This window comes from Camelus dromedarius, chromosome 10, assembly GCF_036321535.1.
Source record: "Camelus dromedarius isolate mCamDro1 chromosome 10, mCamDro1.pat, whole genome shotgun sequence".
NCBI lineage: Eukaryota > Metazoa > Chordata > Mammalia > Artiodactyla > Camelidae > Camelus > Camelus dromedarius.
This window is the reverse complement of record NC_087445.1, coordinates 73,478,478-73,497,161: the sequence shown is the minus strand read 5'-3', so window position 1 is coordinate 73,497,161 and position 18,684 is coordinate 73,478,478. Positions and strand designations below refer to the sequence as shown.

At 54.9% G+C, this 18,684-nt stretch overlaps 1 protein-coding gene across 2 annotated transcripts in view; it reads right to left on the bottom strand.

The window, feature by feature from the left end:
• NCS1 (neuronal calcium sensor 1) overlaps positions 1-18,684 on the bottom strand; it is a 50,604-nt gene that overhangs the window by 8,652 nt on the left and 23,268 nt on the right. For both annotated transcript variants that reach the window (XM_031450698.2, XM_031450697.2), the window contains exons 2-7: positions 18,402-18,426; positions 7,068-7,206; positions 5,431-5,509; positions 4,090-4,178; positions 3,679-3,756; positions 1,231-1,348 (exon numbers count right to left, since the gene is read on the bottom strand). In XM_031450698.2, coding sequence (XP_031306558.1) covers positions 1,250-1,348; positions 3,679-3,756; positions 4,090-4,178; positions 5,431-5,509; positions 7,068-7,206; positions 18,402-18,426 — 509 coding nt within the window. In that variant the 3' untranslated portion in view covers positions 1,231-1,249. The remainder of the gene's footprint in view (positions 1-1,230; positions 1,349-3,678; positions 3,757-4,089; positions 4,179-5,430; positions 5,510-7,067; positions 7,207-18,401; positions 18,427-18,684) is intronic.

Below are 18,684 nucleotides of genomic sequence, written 5' to 3'. Positions count from 1 at the left end.
AAGACTGCTTTCATCTTGGGTTCTGTCTCTCCCTCCCTCCCAGAAAGAAAGCTCACCCTGGGGGAAGCCAGTCGCCATGTTGTTAGGTAGCCCTATGCAGAGGGTCACATGGCGAGGCTGCAAAACCCAATGAATGAGCTTAGAAGTGGGTTACCTCCAGCCAAGTCTTCAGATGAGACTGCAGCCCTGGCCCGCTAATAATTAGCGCAGTTTACCTGAGACTGAGGGATTTCCCGGGACATGGGACTTTCAGCACTAAATTCAGGACAGTCCTGGGCAAACTGGAATGGTTGGTCACTGTCCTGATAGCTTGGCTGCATCTTCATGAGACCTTGAGCCAAAGACGCCCAGCAAAGCTGTACCCAAATTCCCGATGGCTGTCCTTTTCCGCTGCTGTTTTGCAGCACTGCAGTACGCAGCAATAGGTAACTAAGACAGCGCCGCACGTGTGACAAGGTGCCCAACTTCAGTGCTCATCAGAGGAATGCAAATTAAAGCTACAACAAGCTATCACACCCACCAAAACTGAAAGCTGAAATTTAGAAGACAGGGTAGATCCCATGTTGGTAAAGATGTGAAGCAATGGGAGCTCTCACCCACTACGAGTGGGAGTGTGAGATGGTACAACCACGTTGGAGAACTGTCGGGTAGTATCTATGAAGCTAAATATACCCACGTTCTACGTCCCAGCAATTCTGGTCCTAGGCTTACACCAACACAGTGCATCAGCCGTCCACCAGAAAACCCATACAAAGGTGTTTATAGCCGGGCAGGACCATGGGGGTCAGTTCTCTGCCAGCAAACAGAGGCCTCTGCGGGTACGCTATCATCCGGCACTTACAGCAAATCTGACTGGACAAAAAAAGAAACCACGTTTGAGCTATTGGTCAAGAAAGCCAAGAGCTGAGGTCTCCAGCCATCCAACGGAGGGATGAGAGACCCCTGTCCTCCCAGGCCCCTGGCCCTGGCTGAGAACTGTGATTTTCAGAGTGTTTTCAAACCAGGGAAGCTTCTATTCAAGTATACTCTCAGGCTGAATCTGGGTATATAATAATGACAAAAACAGAGGTGCCTTGGCTGATTTGAAGGCCCTGCCTCCTAGGCCTCCCCAACCAGCTACCTTCCCCAAGTGCCCCCAGGAAGCCCAGGTACTTATCTGTCAACCTTAGAAGTCCTGTGGCTGGTTTGCCCCCTCTCCCTGCCCCATGCCCCAGGCTCCCCTCCACTCACCCCAGCTCTGGGCCTTGGACTATACCAGCCCATCGTAGAGGGACAGTGCCTGCACAATGGACGGGTCCGCCTTGGAGCCTTCCTGGAATTCCTGCAGCGTCAGCTTCCCGTCGGCGTTCTGTGAGCAGACAGAGGAGGTTATAGGTGAAGGGACAACCAGCCTCCTAGGCCAGGGGCCTCCGACCTGGACCCTGGACAGTTCCTCCCCAAGCCCAGCCTGGGGCTGGTCCCAAGAGAGCTTCCAAAGTTAGGTCAGGAGGGAGGCAATGCAGCTCACGGTGAGAGAAGTCAGCTATAGACAGACCTGGGCACTTCCTGGCTGGGCAACCTCAGGCATGCAGACCATCTCTCTGGTCCCTTGTTTCCCCATCTGGGGACTGGAGAGAATTGCACGGCTTCTTCACGGCACTGGGGTGAGCACTCCATGAGCTCAAGCCGCATAAAGTGCTTGGCAAACTGGATGTGCCCCTAACTCCACAATTACCATCACCACTGAGGTTCATCCCCATAAAGGGTGGTTAATCCCACAGGGCTGAGAGCCTGAAGCACTTCTCTGGGGCCAGCCTTGGAAGGGCACCAAAGCCATTCCTGGAGCAGCGTACACTGGACGCCGGGAGACCCGCCAGGAGGCTGAGCGAAGCCCGTGTAAAGGGATTTTAGGGGATCTCTTGGGGGAGGAAATGGTTGGGCCAGAATCCCTTCTCCTGGAATATTTCACAAGGAAACCCGTGAGAGCAAAGAAAAAGGCCTTGGAGACCACCCGCCCCTCGTCCTGCACCCACAGAGGCAGAGCGTGATGCGGGTTCCAGCAAGCACACCTCCAGGGTCGTCCGTGTATGCCCCGTGCGACCCTTCATCTCCTGGGGTCTTCACAACACTCTGAGAAGAGGTGCTGTCTCCCCACGGTACCAGTGGGGATGCTGAGGTGCGGTCATTGACGCAGGGTCCCCTGGCTGCTAACTGGGGAAGCAGCTTTATACCCAGTCTGACTCCAGCGTGGGCTTTGCTTCCCAAAATAAGGGAAGTCTGAATGCGGGGTTTCACACCTTGGTGTTAATCACATTGAACCTCCCTGCGAGAAAGTTAGTGCTCCTGGCTGCACACCCTGAGGACACTGGGAGGCCAGTGCAGTCTGAGCCTGCGTGTCTTTACTGCCTCTCTGACACGTGCTGATCTCGCTTTAAAAAAAAATAAATTTATTTAAAATTTTTGGGTTTTAAAAAAAAACTTTACCTTAAATATTGGGGTTTTTAAAAAACTATTTCAGATTTTTGGGTTTTTTTTAAACTTTATTAAAAAATTTTTTTAAACATTTTAAAATTTGGGGGTTTTTGTTTGTTTTGGGGGGGGCAGTAATTAGGTTTATTTATGTATTTTTTTAAATTAGTATTATTTTTTTTTTTTGTAGTGGAGGTACTGGGGATTGAGCCCAGGACCTTGTGGATGCTAAGCACGCACTCTACCACTGAGCTGTACCCTCCTCTATAAAATTTTGGTTTAAAAAAAAACTTACTTTAAGATTTTGGGTTTTTTTAAACTTTATTTTCAAATTTTGGGTTTTTTTTTTTTTTCTGATCTCACTTTTTTTAACTAAGGAAGTAAGGTCTCGGGCTCAAAGCTTTCAGGGCCAGCACCTGCACCCAGGCAGGATGTAATAATAAGCCCAAGGTCACTGTCATTGTATTCTTTTCTTTAAGGCAAGACTAGGTTTCCTTATCATCCTGGTGTCGAATTCCCATTTAAAACAAAGTTATTTCAGGTTAGAAGCAAAGTTTGATATAAAGAAGGTTTTATTAACGTGGGGTCTGCGGATAGAATTCAGCAGGTCTAGGAACTAAAACGGGGGACGTGGGGGTCTTTCTTTTCACTAACTTCTAACTGAAACTGAGCTCTTCCTTCCATGCGGAATCTAGGTGACGGTCCCCCCAGAACCAGCGGTACCTGTGACTGTGTCACCGGTGGGGAGCACGGCACTTTCATAGCACGTCACGGCTGCTGCAGGCACCACACGTGCCTCCCACGTGTGTGTCACGGCTTCAGCATCATGGGGCGTCAGACCCACCACTGTCTCTCATGATCCAGCGTGCTCATACGGAAGCCCATATAACACCACATCAGAAATTCTTTTTAAAAAATATTTCGATAGCTGTATTCCAAAATAGCTTCCTTCTTGAGCCTATGGATTTTATCTGATGCACTTAAAACCATTATTCTGAGAAGTCCATAAGTACTTCTTCAGAAAGCCAAAGGGGTCTATGGCAAAAAAAAAATTAAAAGCTTACGAATCTTAAGTTGGTTAAAGAAAAAGTGTTGGACAAACTTACTTAAAATCCTGGATGTTTGAAGGGGCTGGCTGCCAACAGGACCAGAGGCCATCACGCCAGGCATGCCGCCGGCCTTGAGCCAGGCCCGTAGGTGGTCAGTGGTGCCTATGGTGGGGGGTCTCACCTTGTCCATCATGGCGAAGATCCGGTCCACCCTCTTCTCAGGGGTGTTCTCCTCTTCGGGGAGCTCCACAGTGTTCCCCTGCCAGGGACGAAGAGGTGGGGGTGGCTCCTGGCACTCTGAGCTTCAGTTTCTTTGCCCCAATGTATTCCCCACGGACCTGGGCTGGTTCCAGAGGAGGACCACCTCTCCCGTCCACGCCCCTCCCCGCCCCCACCACCTGCAATGCTGCTCGGGAGCATCCCACTCACCCTAGCCCTCACCTGCCCCCCAAGGTGCAGATGTGCAGCCAACCCCAGGCAGGGACCCTCGCCTGGCCAACTTACTCCAGGAGGTGCTCCCTGCGGGCCTGGCCCAGTCACTAAATGTGACGCCCCTGGGGCTGCCCCCACCCCATGGGTCATGGCCTCTCACCACCATCTGGTAAATGGCGTCCACGATGTCCAGCATCTCGTTCCTGGTGATGTAGCCGTCGTTGTCCAAGTCGTAGAGCTTGAAGGCCCCTGCGACCAGCCAGCCAGGGTGGAGTCAGCCCTGGACCAGGGCAGGGGAGACAGCCACCCCCCACTCCCCTCTGCACCCCAACATGCAGCCCAGCCAACGGCTCCGTGACTCATCCAATCAACGAATAGTTACATCAAGACACACACACACACACACACACACACACACACACACACACACACGACACGAACGCACCATTTCAGCTAGGGTTATGAAGAAAAACCTGACTATAAAAATGAGGGGGCACTGGTCTGCAAGAGCTGAGGCCTCAGAGGCTGGAGCTGACGGAGGACGGGGAGCTCAGGAGGAGCCCAAAGCCCCCCGCACCCTGCTCCTTCCCCACGCCCCAGCCTCTGCCTCCTCTCAGCCCACTCCCTTTCCACAATGATGCTAGAGCCTGCTATGGTCAACTTAGAAAATAAAATAATATGCCTGGGGAGCAGGGAGGAGCTTTTGCATAAATAAAATCCTCTTTTATTCCTAAAAAGAGAGAAAAAATTGCAGCGTTTTCTCAGTGTTGATGCAAGGCAGTGAAGGTGTCTCCGTGGGAAGTGAATTCTGGCCCAGCTGCTTTCGTCTTCCCTCCAGACCCCCTTCCTCGCACCGGCAGGGGTGCACACTCTCCTCTCTGTACCCTTCTCTCATCCCTCCTCAGGGCCTTGGCACATGCTGTTCCCCTGCCTGGAACAGCAAAACTCCTGACTCCTAATAGGGTTGGTTCCTTCCCTGCTGGCTCCACCTCCCTCTTCCTGCCTCGGTTGCAGTTTTACAGGATCTTTGTGGTTTTATGGGATCACATCCCCATGCCAGACTGAAAGCAGGTGCCCGTCTATCCAATGCACCTGTGGATTCCCAGTCTCCTGGTCAGCGCTGACACATGGCCATGTTTGGTCAGTATCTGTTGCGTGAACCAGCAAATAAGTGAATGAATGAGATCAGCCATCAAAACAGCCTCCTGGTGGATCCAGCACTAAGACTGGGTCTTTTAACTCCACGCTGTTCTGCCTGAGGTCCCATGTCCACACTTGCTCAAGTTGCCCTTCTCTCCTGCCCCATCTGTCCACCCACCTAAGGAGGCCTCATCCCCACTGCCTGGTCACCTCCAAGAAAACACCTGTGACCTGAAAGGGCAGGACATCTGTGCTACTCTAAGCCCTGGACAGACAAGATGGCCTGGCCCGGGTATTTGGCCTCCCTCCAGCCTGGGACCATCCAACGGCTGCCCAGCAGAGCCCAGGGGGCAGGACTTACACCGCAGCTTCTCATCCAGGGTTCCCCTCGAGGTCACTGACAGCGCCTGGATGAACTCAGAGAACTCAATCCGCCCGTCCTGCAGGAGAGAGGGGTGGGGGTGGCCTCAGTCAGTGCCCAGCCACCTGGTCAGGCCACACCTTGGGCAAGCGGTGATGGGGAGTGCAGGTATACCAGATACCCCTGGCCAGCGGACACCAAGCAGAGTGCATGGGAGCCAAGGGTTGAGGGACCAGGGCAGGAAGGGACGGGGAGAGGGGATTAGAAATGGGACAAGCTGGGCAGGGAGAAGGATGAGGCCAGAGGGAGAGCCTGACTCCGCATCCGGTGGGAGGAAGAGCCAGAGGACCGCCAGCACGCATGACCCTCTCTCCTGGCTCAGGGGCTCTAGAAGAAGGCGGGGCTCTAGACTGTTCAATCCTATTTGTTTCCCAAAAAAGGAAACTGAGGCCCGGAGAGGACAGAGCCCTCCCCAGGGCCAGGTAGTGTGACTGTCAGCTGGGGACACCTGCGGAGAAAGCCAGGGTATGACAGAACAGAACAGAACAGTCCACGCCCAACAGCATGGAGCGTAGACACAAATTCCAGCAAGTTCACATGAACACGAGGGAGCAGGGAAATGCTGGATGGGACAGAGTCCGGAGGACTGCAGACGCCCTAACAGTGGAAATGCCAACGGTCAGGGCAGCCGTTGCTGGACAGGGGACATTACAACACAGATAAGCCTTATAAACTGGGAGGCTGAAATAAATAAACAAACAAACAAACAAACTGGGAAGTTAAGATTTGCAGACATAAACTACTATGTATAAAATAGATAGGCAAGTTTCTACTGTGGAGCACAGGGAACTATATTCAGTATCTTGTAGTAACCTGGAACGGAAAAGAATATGAAAAGGAATACACGTACGTACACGTCTGACAGAACTGTCATGCTGTCCACCAGAAACTGACACAACACCGTAACTGACTATACTTCAATTTAAAAAGACAACACAGATAAGCCTTGAAAACATGGTGCTCAGTGAAAGAAGCTGGCACAAAAGATCCATGTATAACACAATTCTCAGTTTCCTCATTCTGCAAAATGCGGGTATTTAAAGGGCATCCCTTCCAGGTAGTTGGTTGTAAGGCCTCACTAAAAATAATCCACATAAAGCACTTAGGACATAGTAAATGTTCAATAAATGTCAGTTATGACTATAAATCCTATTACTACTGGAGGCATTTGCATTTTGTGTTTGTAAGAAGTTCAAGGTTTACATATGCATGCATATGTGTAGATACGCATGTCTGTGTGCATGGTATGTGTGTGAATACATGTATCTCAGTGGATGCCTTTTGCACGTGTGAGTTTGTGCAATGTATACATGTGCATGCATCTGTGTGCAATATGAGTGCACATGTGTTCATGTGTGCATGCATTTGTGTGCCTTTATGTGTGTCTGCACATGGGGGTGTGCCTGCATGGGCATGCATTTGTGTGTATATGTGTGACTGTGAGTGCACACGTGTGTGTGCCTTCTCCAGAGGGACTGTGGGTGTGGAGACGCTGCAGGTGCCTGCAGGAGCCACACAGGCTGCTGCCGGAGGGAGGGGACTCAGGCTGGCACAGGCTCCATCCATCCCCAGCTCACCTTGTTTTCATCAAAGACGTTGAAAACAAATGTGGCGAACTTGGTGGGGTCTCCGAATGGGAAGAACTGCTTGTAGATCTTCTGGAAGCCTGCTGCATCCAGCTGCCCACTGGGGCAGTCCTTGATGAAGCCTTTGTACCTGGAGGTAGCAGACCAGGCAAGAGAGGGTAAGAGATGCCAGGATTACCCACCTGCCAGGAGACACTGCCCAGCGCTCCAGAAGGCTGTGAGTACCTGTCCCAAGAGAGACAGTGCCACACAGGGTCGTAAGCGCAGACCTGGACACCACAGGCATGAGCTCATCCCACTTCTGCCTCTCACTAGCTGTGTGACATGGGACAGGTAGCTACACCTCTCTGAGCCTCATCTGTACCAGGGGAATTAGAGCCACTGTGAGAATTAACCCAAATACTGTGCATAGGGCACTTGGCCTCTCAGTTTCTGGCTCCACACAGGGAACTAAAACAAAACTCACACAAACACTCTCCCTGAAGCCTCGATCTTGCACAAGGCACTCCCACTTCCCGCACCTTCTCCACTGAGCCCCTCCCAGCACCACAGAGCCAGGCAGGCTGGTGGCGCTGGTGGGCAGAGCCACCATATGCAGCCGGCAGCTGGCTCCTCCTACAGGCTGCGCCCCCCCCACCCCCGGTGCACCCACACCCGCTCCCCTGCCTCTGTCCCAGGGAACCATGTAGACTATGTGGAAGCAGTGCAGCAAGCTTAGAGGGCACCCCGATGGGTTCCACCTGGACTTGTCCACCCTGTATTCCCAGTGCCCAGCACAGGACCCTCCAGATGATGGCAACATGGCTTCACGGTCCAAATTCCGGTTCTGCCTTTCACTAGCTGTGCAACTTCAGGCAAGTGTCTTCCCCCCTCTGAGCCTAATTCTCCTCTATAAACAGGGGCAGCTATCACAGCCATCTTGTGGGGACTGAGTGAGAGGATGATGTAGCATCCTTGACACAGGGCTGGAAGTAAAAAATAATCAGTGGCACGCTCCTCAGTATTATGACCTCAGTGTGTTCTTTTAAACCAGTTCACAAATTGGCTCCTGTGGGTAGTTTGGCGAATCCCACTGGGACATACATTCCTCCTCCAAGGACTCCCAGCACAAAGAAGGGCCAGAGAGATTGATCAGCTATTATCAGCTACCAGCTGTTACCCCTGCTGGACCACTCTCTGCTGGGAAATTAGCAAACCTGATCCCCCCGGAACGCCTTATGAGCAAGGTATATGATGAAGCCTATTTTAAAGATGAGGAAACTGAAGCTCCAAGAGGGGAAGATTTGCAAGCCCTTGCAGCCCAGACTGGAGCTGATGTGGGGTTTGAAGGAGGTCACTGACGAGGCCAGATGCTCAGGGACGCTGGCTCACTGAAGACTCCCCACCTGTCCCAAAGTTTTGTTCTACCCGAAGCCTGCGTGAAGACCCCACTCTCCCCTACCACATCCAGGGAAAGTGGCTGGTGGTGCCGTGACTGGGGTCCCTACACAGAGGGAGCACGTGGAGAAGCCACTGTCCCCCCTCCACCCATCAGAGAACAATCTAAGGGGCCAGGCTGGGTGAAGGGACACTCAGGGCACCAGAAGGAAAGAGCCTTGGGAATTCGAGGTCAGATGTCAGAAAGGAAGCAAGACAGACCTCTTGCTAACATGTCAGCTGTTTCTTAGGGGCGAGGAGGGGTGGGGAGGAGGGCAGGAGATGGAGTGTGGGCACCCACCATCCCGACTGTGCCCACAGCAAGCATGAAGTCGTAAGAGAGGCTGGGCCTCCGTGCGCCTCCCCACCCTCCCCCTGGGGCACCTTGAGGGGCCAGAGGCCCAGGGAGGCAGTCTCAGCCCAGCACCCAGGGTAACTGCCTCATTTCACCACCACTTGGACTTGGACAACAGCCCCATGCCAGGCACTGGGCTAACTGGCTGGTTCCTCGAGCAATTGCCACTCAGCCCTGGGCAGTGGGTTCAGGAATCCCCATTTCACAGATGGAGGCGCTGAGGCACAGAGGGCTCCTCCCATAGCAGGTACCAGGAAGGGACTCAGCCCCGCCGGGTCCCTCCACTTGAAACCTTCTTCTTAGCTGGGTGTCCCAGGCTCAAGTCTCCACACCTGGGCCAGGACAGAGCCAGGGAGGGTTGTTTTGAAGACAAGCCCTAGTCTGTGACCCCAGGACCCTGGGCAGGATGGGTCCCTGGGCAGGAGGAGGAGGGGGCGTGCCCAGTGCCAGGTCTCGATGACCCACATAGGGGCACAGCCGGCTCCGGAGGTCGGGATGGGGCCGTACTTCCCTCATGTTCCCCTAGAGCTTCCTGATATCCCACAGTGGCTGTGTGTTACTTGAGTGAGTCTAAAAGATTATTAAAAAAAATTAAGAGAGAACAAAAGGTGCCCAAAGCCCTCTCCTGGCCAGGGGTCCCTGCGGGTGGCTGGCTCTCGGGAGGGGAGCTGGCGCTGCAGCAGCGGGAGCTGTCAGCGCTGGGAGCAGCTGCAGGGGGGCCCTGCAGCGTTAATGGGGGCGGGTGGGTGCAGGGAGGCTAGCCTCCGTGGGGGGCCTTCAGGGAGCCTGTACCATTTCCCCTGCAGAGGCTGTCACTGTCACCGTGGGGCCCCAGTCCCTGGGTGCCATTAGCAGCAGCCCCATCCCCACGGGGCAAGGCCCAACTGATGAAGCCTGATGGCCCAGCCTCCTCGTGCCAACCCTCCCACCCACAACCGCACTTTCTAGAGCTTACTGTGCCATCCAGCCTCCAAGGCCTTTGGACCTGCAGGTCCCCCTGCCTACAAAACACATCCTCCTCCTCTTTATCTGCCTAATCTGTTCATCCACCAGGTCCCAGCCTCCCTCCAGGAAGTCTGCCCAGATCCCCCAGGGGCTGCAACTGCCCATCTGTGCCCCCAGCCCCTTGTACGTCGCCAGCACAGCAGGAACCACGCAGTGTCACATTTGCCTCCAGGCTGGGTCCCCCATCCAACTGTGAACTCCCTGACACCACGGTACCCTGATGCTGGTCCAGGGCCTGACATATAACGGGGATTCAGGAAATGTCCAGTGAGCTCAGTGAATAAGCTGAATGAAGGAATGAATTAATGTACACGCAGAGAGGAGAGCTCAGGTGTCAGTCATATTCTTCCTGAGAGTTCCATGCGGAGGGTTAGAGAACCACAGATATACTCCCACCCTCTGTGGATTGACGGGGTACTCGGGGCCCAGAGAGGGAGAGAGACTGACACAAGGTCACACAGCAAGTTAGCAGCAGAAACAGGGCTGAGACCCAGGGCTCCTGCTTCCTAGGCTCCCACTTCGTCCACCAGGCTGCACTAGCCCCAACGTTGCATAACTCAGTTGTTCATCATCAGAAGGTGGGGGGCACCCCATCTCACGGGAGCAGAGAGGAGGTCTGAGTGGTTCCAAACACCCCAGTTGCCCCAGGTCCCTTTTCAAGTCCTCTCGGCTCTGAGGCCAGGACTTCATGCCACGGTCCAATCCTGAGGTCAGCCCCCCGGCTGGCTGAGCCGGGAGACCCACGTGGGGCACACCCGCTCCCCACTGTGGGCACCCGAGGGAGCTGCTGCTTAATCACAGAGCTCCTGCCCGGAATTCCATCCCAGGATGACTGAGGAACTACGTGACTGCACCCCCAACCCCGGCCCGGGCTCAGGTTCCAACAGGCCCGGGCCTCCTCCTTCTCCTCCTGCAGCCCCTCCCTCTCTCCTTCAGACCCGATGCTGCCAGGAAACCGGCACAGGGCCTGGCCTGTGCTCCAGTCCTAGCCCGCCCCGTCTCGCTATGAGAGGGGCCTGAGCAACCCCCTTCCCTGCAATATCCCCCGGTTCCCCTGCTGGTAAAATAAGTGCTCAGACTAGACCGGGTTCTCTCCAGCCGCACCACTGACGTTTGGGGCCGGATGATTCTTGGTGATGGGGGCCCGTCCAGTGCACTGTGACAGGTTTAGCAGCATCCCTGGCCTCCACCCGCTAGACGCGAGAAGCACCGCCCACCCCAAGTTATGACAACCCAAAGTGTCCCAGACAGTGCCAAACGTCCCCCCGGGCAGAACCACTCCAGCTGAGAACCACAGGCCTAGATGGTCTCTGGGGACCCTCACAGAGCGGGAGGAGGGTCTTCCACAGCGTCTGCTCCCAGTGGTCTGCTTCTGAATTAACAGCTACCACCAGGGACCTACTGAGAGCCAGGCATGGGGCTACACGATTTCCAGGCACCATTTCAGCAAACCATCCCGACGAGCCCAGAAGGCAAGGGTGATTATGCCCATTTTACAGATGGGAAAGCTGAGACCAAGGGCTGTTAAGTCCCCTCCTGGTTCAGGGCCTTCACACAGCATTTCTTTTGCCCAGATCCCACCGTGACAAGCCACCCAGGAGGGCACCCACTTCAGACAAGGGCTCCGAGCACACAGTGGAAAGGGGTGGGGGACGGATTGCTTTATTCCTGGTTTTACCATTACTCATCTCTGTGCTTCCTGTCTCACTGGCTGCACTGAACATGCAGGAATTCTGTGATAAGAAAAAAAGAGTTTAATTTTTTTAAGCGTAAAGAACTGAAAAAGAAGGGCTTGGACTTTCAAATCAGACCTGGCTCCATCCCAGCACCATCCTTGCCCTGTGTGTGACCCCAGGCAGGCGGCCTCCCCTTCTGAACCCCGGTTTCCTCATCTGTAAGGTGTGAGCCAACACAGCACCTGCCTTTCAGGCCCCGGGTGATCCTCGACAGATGGCCGCCAGCAAAGGACGTCCTGAACATGCGCCCTCCGCTAAGCCCTCCCGCCAGGACCTCCCCCACATACTGGAGCCGGAGGGCCCACCCAGCTGCCCTGCCCTGCCAGCTGTCCCAAGAAGGAGGGTCCAATACATCCTCTGGGGGCCCCAGCTCGGGCCCCAGGCAGTCCTTCCTAATACTGCCCTGGTACATGGGCAGGCCACCTGGGGACATGCCAAGAGCCCCGACACCCCCTCTCCCCCGAGTCACACAGCTTGGGGACTTATATGGAGACCACCCTTGACACATTCTTGTTCAAGAGCAGGGGTCTTGACTCTGTTTAAAGGTCGGAGGAGAAGCTGGGAAGTAGTCCTGGGACAGGGCACAGCCCCCGAGCCCCGCACACACAGAGCCTCCATCCCTGTGAGCACACGCTTCTGACATGGGTGACTGCGCTGGGGAACCAGCTCTCCGCGACAGGGCGGAGACGGGAGGAGAAGATCCTGGATTCGACTACTGCATTCTCACAGCTCTTTAAAAGGGAAAAGGAAAAGGCAGTCTGTCATTTCATAAAAACACTGAAGACTGAACGCCACTTACGAAACACTCCCAACTAGACACTGGGCTTCCTCCCCGTGAGCTCCCCACCTCGGCTTCTGTCCCCCGCTGCACCAGCCTGCGTCCCCCAGGGGACTTCAGCACCTCATCTGCCCCAGTCCCTGCTGCCCCTGCACCCAGCTCAGCTGGCACGTGGTGGGTGCTCAGTAAAGATTTACTGAATAAATGAACCAAACAATGAATGAATGAGTGAGGGAGGGAGGGAGTGTATGAATGAATAAGTGAATGAATGAGGGAGTGAATGAATGAACAAACGCTGGTCCTGACCCACAGATCCAATTCCAGCTCAGCTTCCTGTTCTCTGCACCTGGGGAAGCCCCAACCCCACCACAGCCTCGGTTCCCCAGAGGCCCTGGCCTGCCAGGACTTTCTGGAATTCACTGCTCTCAGTTCCAGCAGAGCCTTGTCCTCTGGGACCCAGCCTGCAGCAAGCCCCACATCACCCCCATGCCCCACTCCTTCCCTGTATAGGGTTAAGTATGACGGTGGCTGCTCTCTGCAGTGTGGAAAGTGGGAAAGACACAGATGGATGGGTAAATGATAAAGCATACCCCCCACTGCCATCAGCCAAACGCAGCCGGGGCTGCCACGGCGGCCTTGGCAAACTGTTCTCCCATTATCTTTTCAAACACCTCCCTTCCCGTGGTGCTCCCCTCCCAGAGCTCCCCAGGGACCTGCCTGCAGACAGTCCTGGAGGAGGGTCCCAAAAACATCCATGAGGATGATGCCTCTTCCCTTCTCCACTCCCCTCCCCTCCCCGCTTCTCTCTTCTCACCCCCTAAGCTCCACCGCCTTCAGCTTTGTGGGGTTCCTCAGAGCCAGAGCCAGCAGGGCTGAGCCCCTAGGCCCCAGGCCATAGAAGCAAGCGAGCTGGACCCAGACTCCAGCCAGAACAGAGCTGGGTGACCCAGGCGAGTGTCTCCACCCCCTCTGAGCCTCAGTTTCTTCATCTGTAAAATGGGCTGCTCCTAGACTGAGCCCACGGCACTCTTCTAAGTAGCAGCCCAGGGCCTGGCCCAGAGGGGGCGCCCAGCGGATTTAAGGAGAGGCCGCCTCCTTCCTTGTGGCTGCCACTGCGAAGGACGGTCCAGGATTGACAGCTGGTCCTATTGAGGCTGCTGCAGAATTCCTCCTGCTCCCACCCACTGTTTTTGTTACAATATCATCGGGTTATTTGGTGATTATAAAAGTAATAAAAAGCCATAACAGAAAAGTTGGAAAATAGAAAATATAAGAGAAAAAAAAATACCCATAACCCACGGTGTCACCACCCCCGCACTGCACACCCACTGCCAGCCTCTGGCCAGTCTCCTTCCCATCTTCTTCCCCGTTCCCCCACCCCCCCGCCGTGGAACTGTGCTGGGGACACTATTTGTGCCGCGCTGTTCCTACTCAGGATCGCGTTCTCTTCGCCACCACCCCTCTGTTCCCTCCATAAAGGCCTGGGACCTGCTGTAGTGTCCTTGGAGGCTCCCACCACAGTTCCTGACCTTCCATTGTGATGACTCGAGCTCAGAGTAGGAAATGAGACAGTCAAGAGCAAGGGATCTGGTGGGGGGCGGGTGGCTTCAGGCAGCTGCGGATCCGACACTGGCCCTGCCTCCCTAAGCCCCCAGCCTCCTCCCCCTGCCAAATACAGAGCTGGGAGCAGCTGAGATGATGCCGTGGGCACCCAGCACGGAGCCTGGTGTGAGGTGAGGGCCCAGCCAGCACCGGCCCAAGCATCACGTCACTGGAGTCTGGCCTGCGCTCCTGACGACCTGGGGCCTGGGCTCTCCTGGAGGACCTGGGATCTGCCCAGCTTTGCATCTGCTCACTGGATGGCCCAGGACAAGTCAGAGTCACATAAGACCCCTGGGCCCAGTTCTTCCGTGTTGCAGCTTCTAAAAGTCAGCACAAAACAAGACGATCCCTTAGCAAGCTGGAGAAACAGGGGCAGGGTGGTCAAGGCAGACGTCTCCCAGGAGGTGACATTGCAGTGAAGATGCCAAGGTCAGGGGCAGAGGGGACAGCAAGGATGGAGGCCCTGAGGTAGGAAGGAGCTTGGCACAGGTGAGGGGCAGCAAGTGTGGCTGGTGCCTGGTGAGCCAGGGCAGAGGGAAAGGCCAGATCTCAAGAAACCCTGAGGGCTGGGCAAGGGGCTGGGGCTTTATTCTAAGTGCAGTAAGAAGCCACGAAAGGGCGTTAAGCAGGAGAGAGAGAGAAACACAGGAGGAAACAGAAGCCACCCTGGATGAATCTACCCAGGCACATCACAGGTGGGACAGGAAAACTCTGTCCATTGTGGCCCCACCGCTCTCCACATGCCCCTCCCTCCCATTTCCCCAGTCACACCCCAGATGGCTTGGTCCTAAATTGTCTGCTGCTGGGAGGCTGGGCTCAGGAGCCCCGAGTTTCCCCAAGGGAAGGCAGGCATTCTCCAGCTATCGGGTGCCAGAGAGATGCTGAGGATACAAAGGGGCACAAGCTGGAGGCTGTGCTGAGCAGGATCCCCTGAAAATGGGCCAGGGCATTTGGGATGCAGGTGCTCATCCCATTCATCTCCCGTGCAAAAGACAGGACATGGTGGGCTGCAAGGATCTGGCCTCTGGCCCTGCAGGCTTATGTTATAGTCCTGGTGAACCAGTAAGTTTTAGGCTGATCAAGAGAGAACAAACTGGTTCATTTCAAATGCTAAGAACAACTACACTGGCTATCCAGAGCACCAGAGGAGACTGATCCAGTGTGCCACAATCTGTGATCCATTACTGATGTCTGCTGTGGGCACAGGCGGGGAGAGTGGTGGTATGAGTGTCACTCTTTAAGCATCCCTGCTCTACCTTCACACCATGGCCATTCTCGACTACAACAATGAGGTGCGTAACAGGCTGACCCAGGAGGGTTAGAGAAAAGCCTTGGAGGCACCACCAAAATGAGCAAAGGGCATTTACTTGAGGTTCATGGAACTTTGTGGCAAAGAAAAGATTTCTTTTTCTTTATAAGCTCTTTAGAGAGTTCCCCTCCTGCAAGGACAAGGGCCCATGTTTTGTTGTAGGAGCTTCAACAACTATCCTCTCCAAGCCAGCCTCCTTGGCCTCCCTAATCTTCTTCAAACACTCCTGTTACCAATGCCAAGCTTCTGTCCTTGCCGATCACTGTGCCTGAAACAGTTTCTTCCACGGCTGAGTCCTGTGGTCCAAGTTGTAGCTCAAAGTCCGTCCACCTGTCTGGGCTTCCGTTTCCCCATCTACATAACAAGGAGGGCGACCTGCAATCTCAGGATCGCTCCCTAGTTGTCCTGATGAGGACATCAGTATTATTAGCCATATCAGCATTATTAACACCACCGACAGAGAGAAGATTACCAGGCTCTGTTCCAAACGCTGATTATGAATTAGCTCATTTGGTCTTCACCATATTCCTATAAAAGGTTGACAATTATTTCCCTCACTTCTCAGGTGATGGAGAAACTGAGGCATCAAGCAGTCCAGTAACTCATCCAAAGCTGCTCCACCAGGTTACCAGCCCAAGCCCTGGTCCTGGAGCCCCTCTGGCCACTTTGCCTCCAGTCTCTCCCAGGAAAGGCCCAGGTGTGAACTCGGGAGGACACCAGGGCTCAGGTGTGCCCTGCACCTCCTGGGAGTCAGGGGCCTCGTCTAGGGAACACAGTGATGGGACACTCCTCTGGGTGACTGTGAGGACCAAACGAACACGCCCATGTCTGAGGGTGCGCCTGGCACACGGTGGTGCTGGGGAGGTGCCCACCACCTCTCAGGGACAGACCTGGTCCTCATCCCTGCTCTGCCCTTCTCTGGGCCTCAGCTTTGTTTTCTTGTTGCCATGGAGATGATAAATCATGTCAACCCCCAGGACAGTGCCCAGGAGCCAATGACAACGTATATGTGAATCACTTAGGGGTGTATGTTGGGGGCCAAGCACCTGCTATGGCCAGGCCCTGGGGACACAGGGGTGAATAGGGCAGAGCCGGCCCTCAAGACCAGGAGGGGAGGCAGAGAGGGATGCAGATGTGTAACTGCTGTTTGTCCCAGGTGTGTCCCAGGCTGTGACACTGGGTTGTGGAAGGTCAGAGGAGGCCCCTAACCCAACCTTGGGGATTGGGGAGTTTTCAGGGAAGGAGGTCTGAGGGTGAGGAGGTGGTGTTCCCAAGCAAAGGGGAGGAGGGGTGTTCCCAGCAGGGGGAACAGCCCAGGCAAAGGTCAGGAAGCCCCAGAGAGTAAGGTGAGTTCAGGAATAAGATAGTAATTCAGGCAGGCCAGAGGGCGGAGGGCAGAGGGCAGAGGGAAATGGCAGTGAGACTGGAGGGGTCAGGACAGCAAGTTGGGACAGCCGGGCCTGGTAACCACGTAACCATGCCAAGGCGCAGACTTCACCTGAGGTCCAGGGAGAGTTTAGGCAGAAGCCTGACATTGTCAGGTATTTGGTCAACAAAGACCTCTCTGGCTATCATGTGGGAAGGAGAGAGACCATGTACAGATGGGGAATCCAGGAAGGCTTCCTGGAGGAAGTGACTCAGGTGAGCCTTGGTCGGGTAGAGCTCAGATGGCCCAGGAAGGAAGGGTGGGGCTTTCCAGGAGGGAAAAGTGAGTGACAAAGGCTCAGGAAAGTGGGGTGAGGCATTCAAGGAGGGAGAGCCTCGGGGATAAAGACCTAGAAGCAGGAATATTTCTGGAACGCTCACCTGGGGAAGCGGAAAAGTAGAAAATGAGGTCAGAGGCAGGCCAGGCCCACATGTTGGGTCCTAGGCTGCGGGGGAGGAAGAAGGGGCAGCAGCTGCTCCCTCCACATCCACTCCTCCTGCCGGGCAGCCAGCTCACCACCCAGGTTCTGCCTACCTGGCCAGGATCCCAAGCAAGGGGTCAGCGAAGCTGGGCAGGGCAGCCACAGCTCTCCTCCTCCGCAGCCCAGAGTCAAGGACATGGAGGCATAGGGAGTGGCCCCTGGGGGAGCCTGGCCCTGCCCCTAGCAAAGCTCCCAGAGCAGTCTCATGGCCTGGGCCCTTGCGGTGGCCCACCACGGCCTGGCTGTGCTGGAGGGCACATCTGCAGGTTTCAGTTCCCCATGTGAACAGTGGGCGGAAGACCGCTGTCATCTCTTGGGCCCTGAGCTGTGACCTTTACAGGGAATGTCACCTCATGATTCCTTGTCATACACATGGGGGAATCGGAGGCTCAGAGGGGTTAGATCACTTGAGAAACAGGAAGATAGGAAGAGGCAACAAAGCTAGGACTCTGGGGCCCATTTCTAAGCCTTCAGACTTCACTGGAAGGTCTCCGAGCCTGCCTCCTCACTCACCTACCCACTCCCAGCTCAGGTTCGCCTTATAGTGTGAGTCTCCCGTTTGCTCCACATTCCACAATGACAGACAACACGCCACTCTCCTCTCCCAGGCCCGAGGCAGGCACCACTAATCCATTACAGACCTCAGTAATCCCTCACTGCTTTGCTTCCATTTGCTCCATGACATACAGACTCAGAATCCTTCTTAACACAGCATTCCAGGCAGCTACTATAGAGTGATTAGAGCTGGCATCCAAGAAGAAACCTATTTGGCATCCTTGATCCACTCTGATCAATCACTTAGATGGGGTGGCTGAACCCCAGGGAGGGGAAGAGACGTATTAAGGCCACAGAATGATTTAGGGAAATAGTCGGGCCTGGGACCCAGTCTCCTGACTCATTTTCTGGTCCAAACTCCTTCTTTGGGTGAGCAGGGCCTGGAGTTAATACTTCAGGGCCTGGGGGTCCTCAGAGATGATACACAAGGCAAGGAGTCCAGCATCCAACCCCTACCATCTACCCCACTTCAAATGGATCTACGTCAGTCCCTTATGAACAAAGGAATCTGAATAAAGTTTCCCTAGACTGGTTGGTGAATAAGACACTCTCAGAGGGCCCTCCAGGTGCCCCTGTCCCGGGCAGCTGGACTGCCGCCCCACCAGCACCAAGCCAACACCTCCACCCCCACCCCAACAGTCTGGAGAAACATAGCTACTCACCACTGCTGGACTTCCTTCTCGGTAACTGCAAGAGAAAACAGAAAAGTAGCCTTTTAGCTCAGGGAGGTGTTTCAGGGGACAGACAGATGCTGGGGTGCCTCCTTCCTGCCTTCCCCACCCCAGGTGACACCCATGTCTGGACCCCGAAGCCAGCTCTGAACAAGACGCCCCCTCCCACTCCGTGAATTATCCTAGTCAGGAGCTCCGTGTCCAGTCCCCCCAGGGGACAACACTGGTCCATCCCCTCCAGATGCCCACTGCACTGCTGGGAGGATGGCTGAGT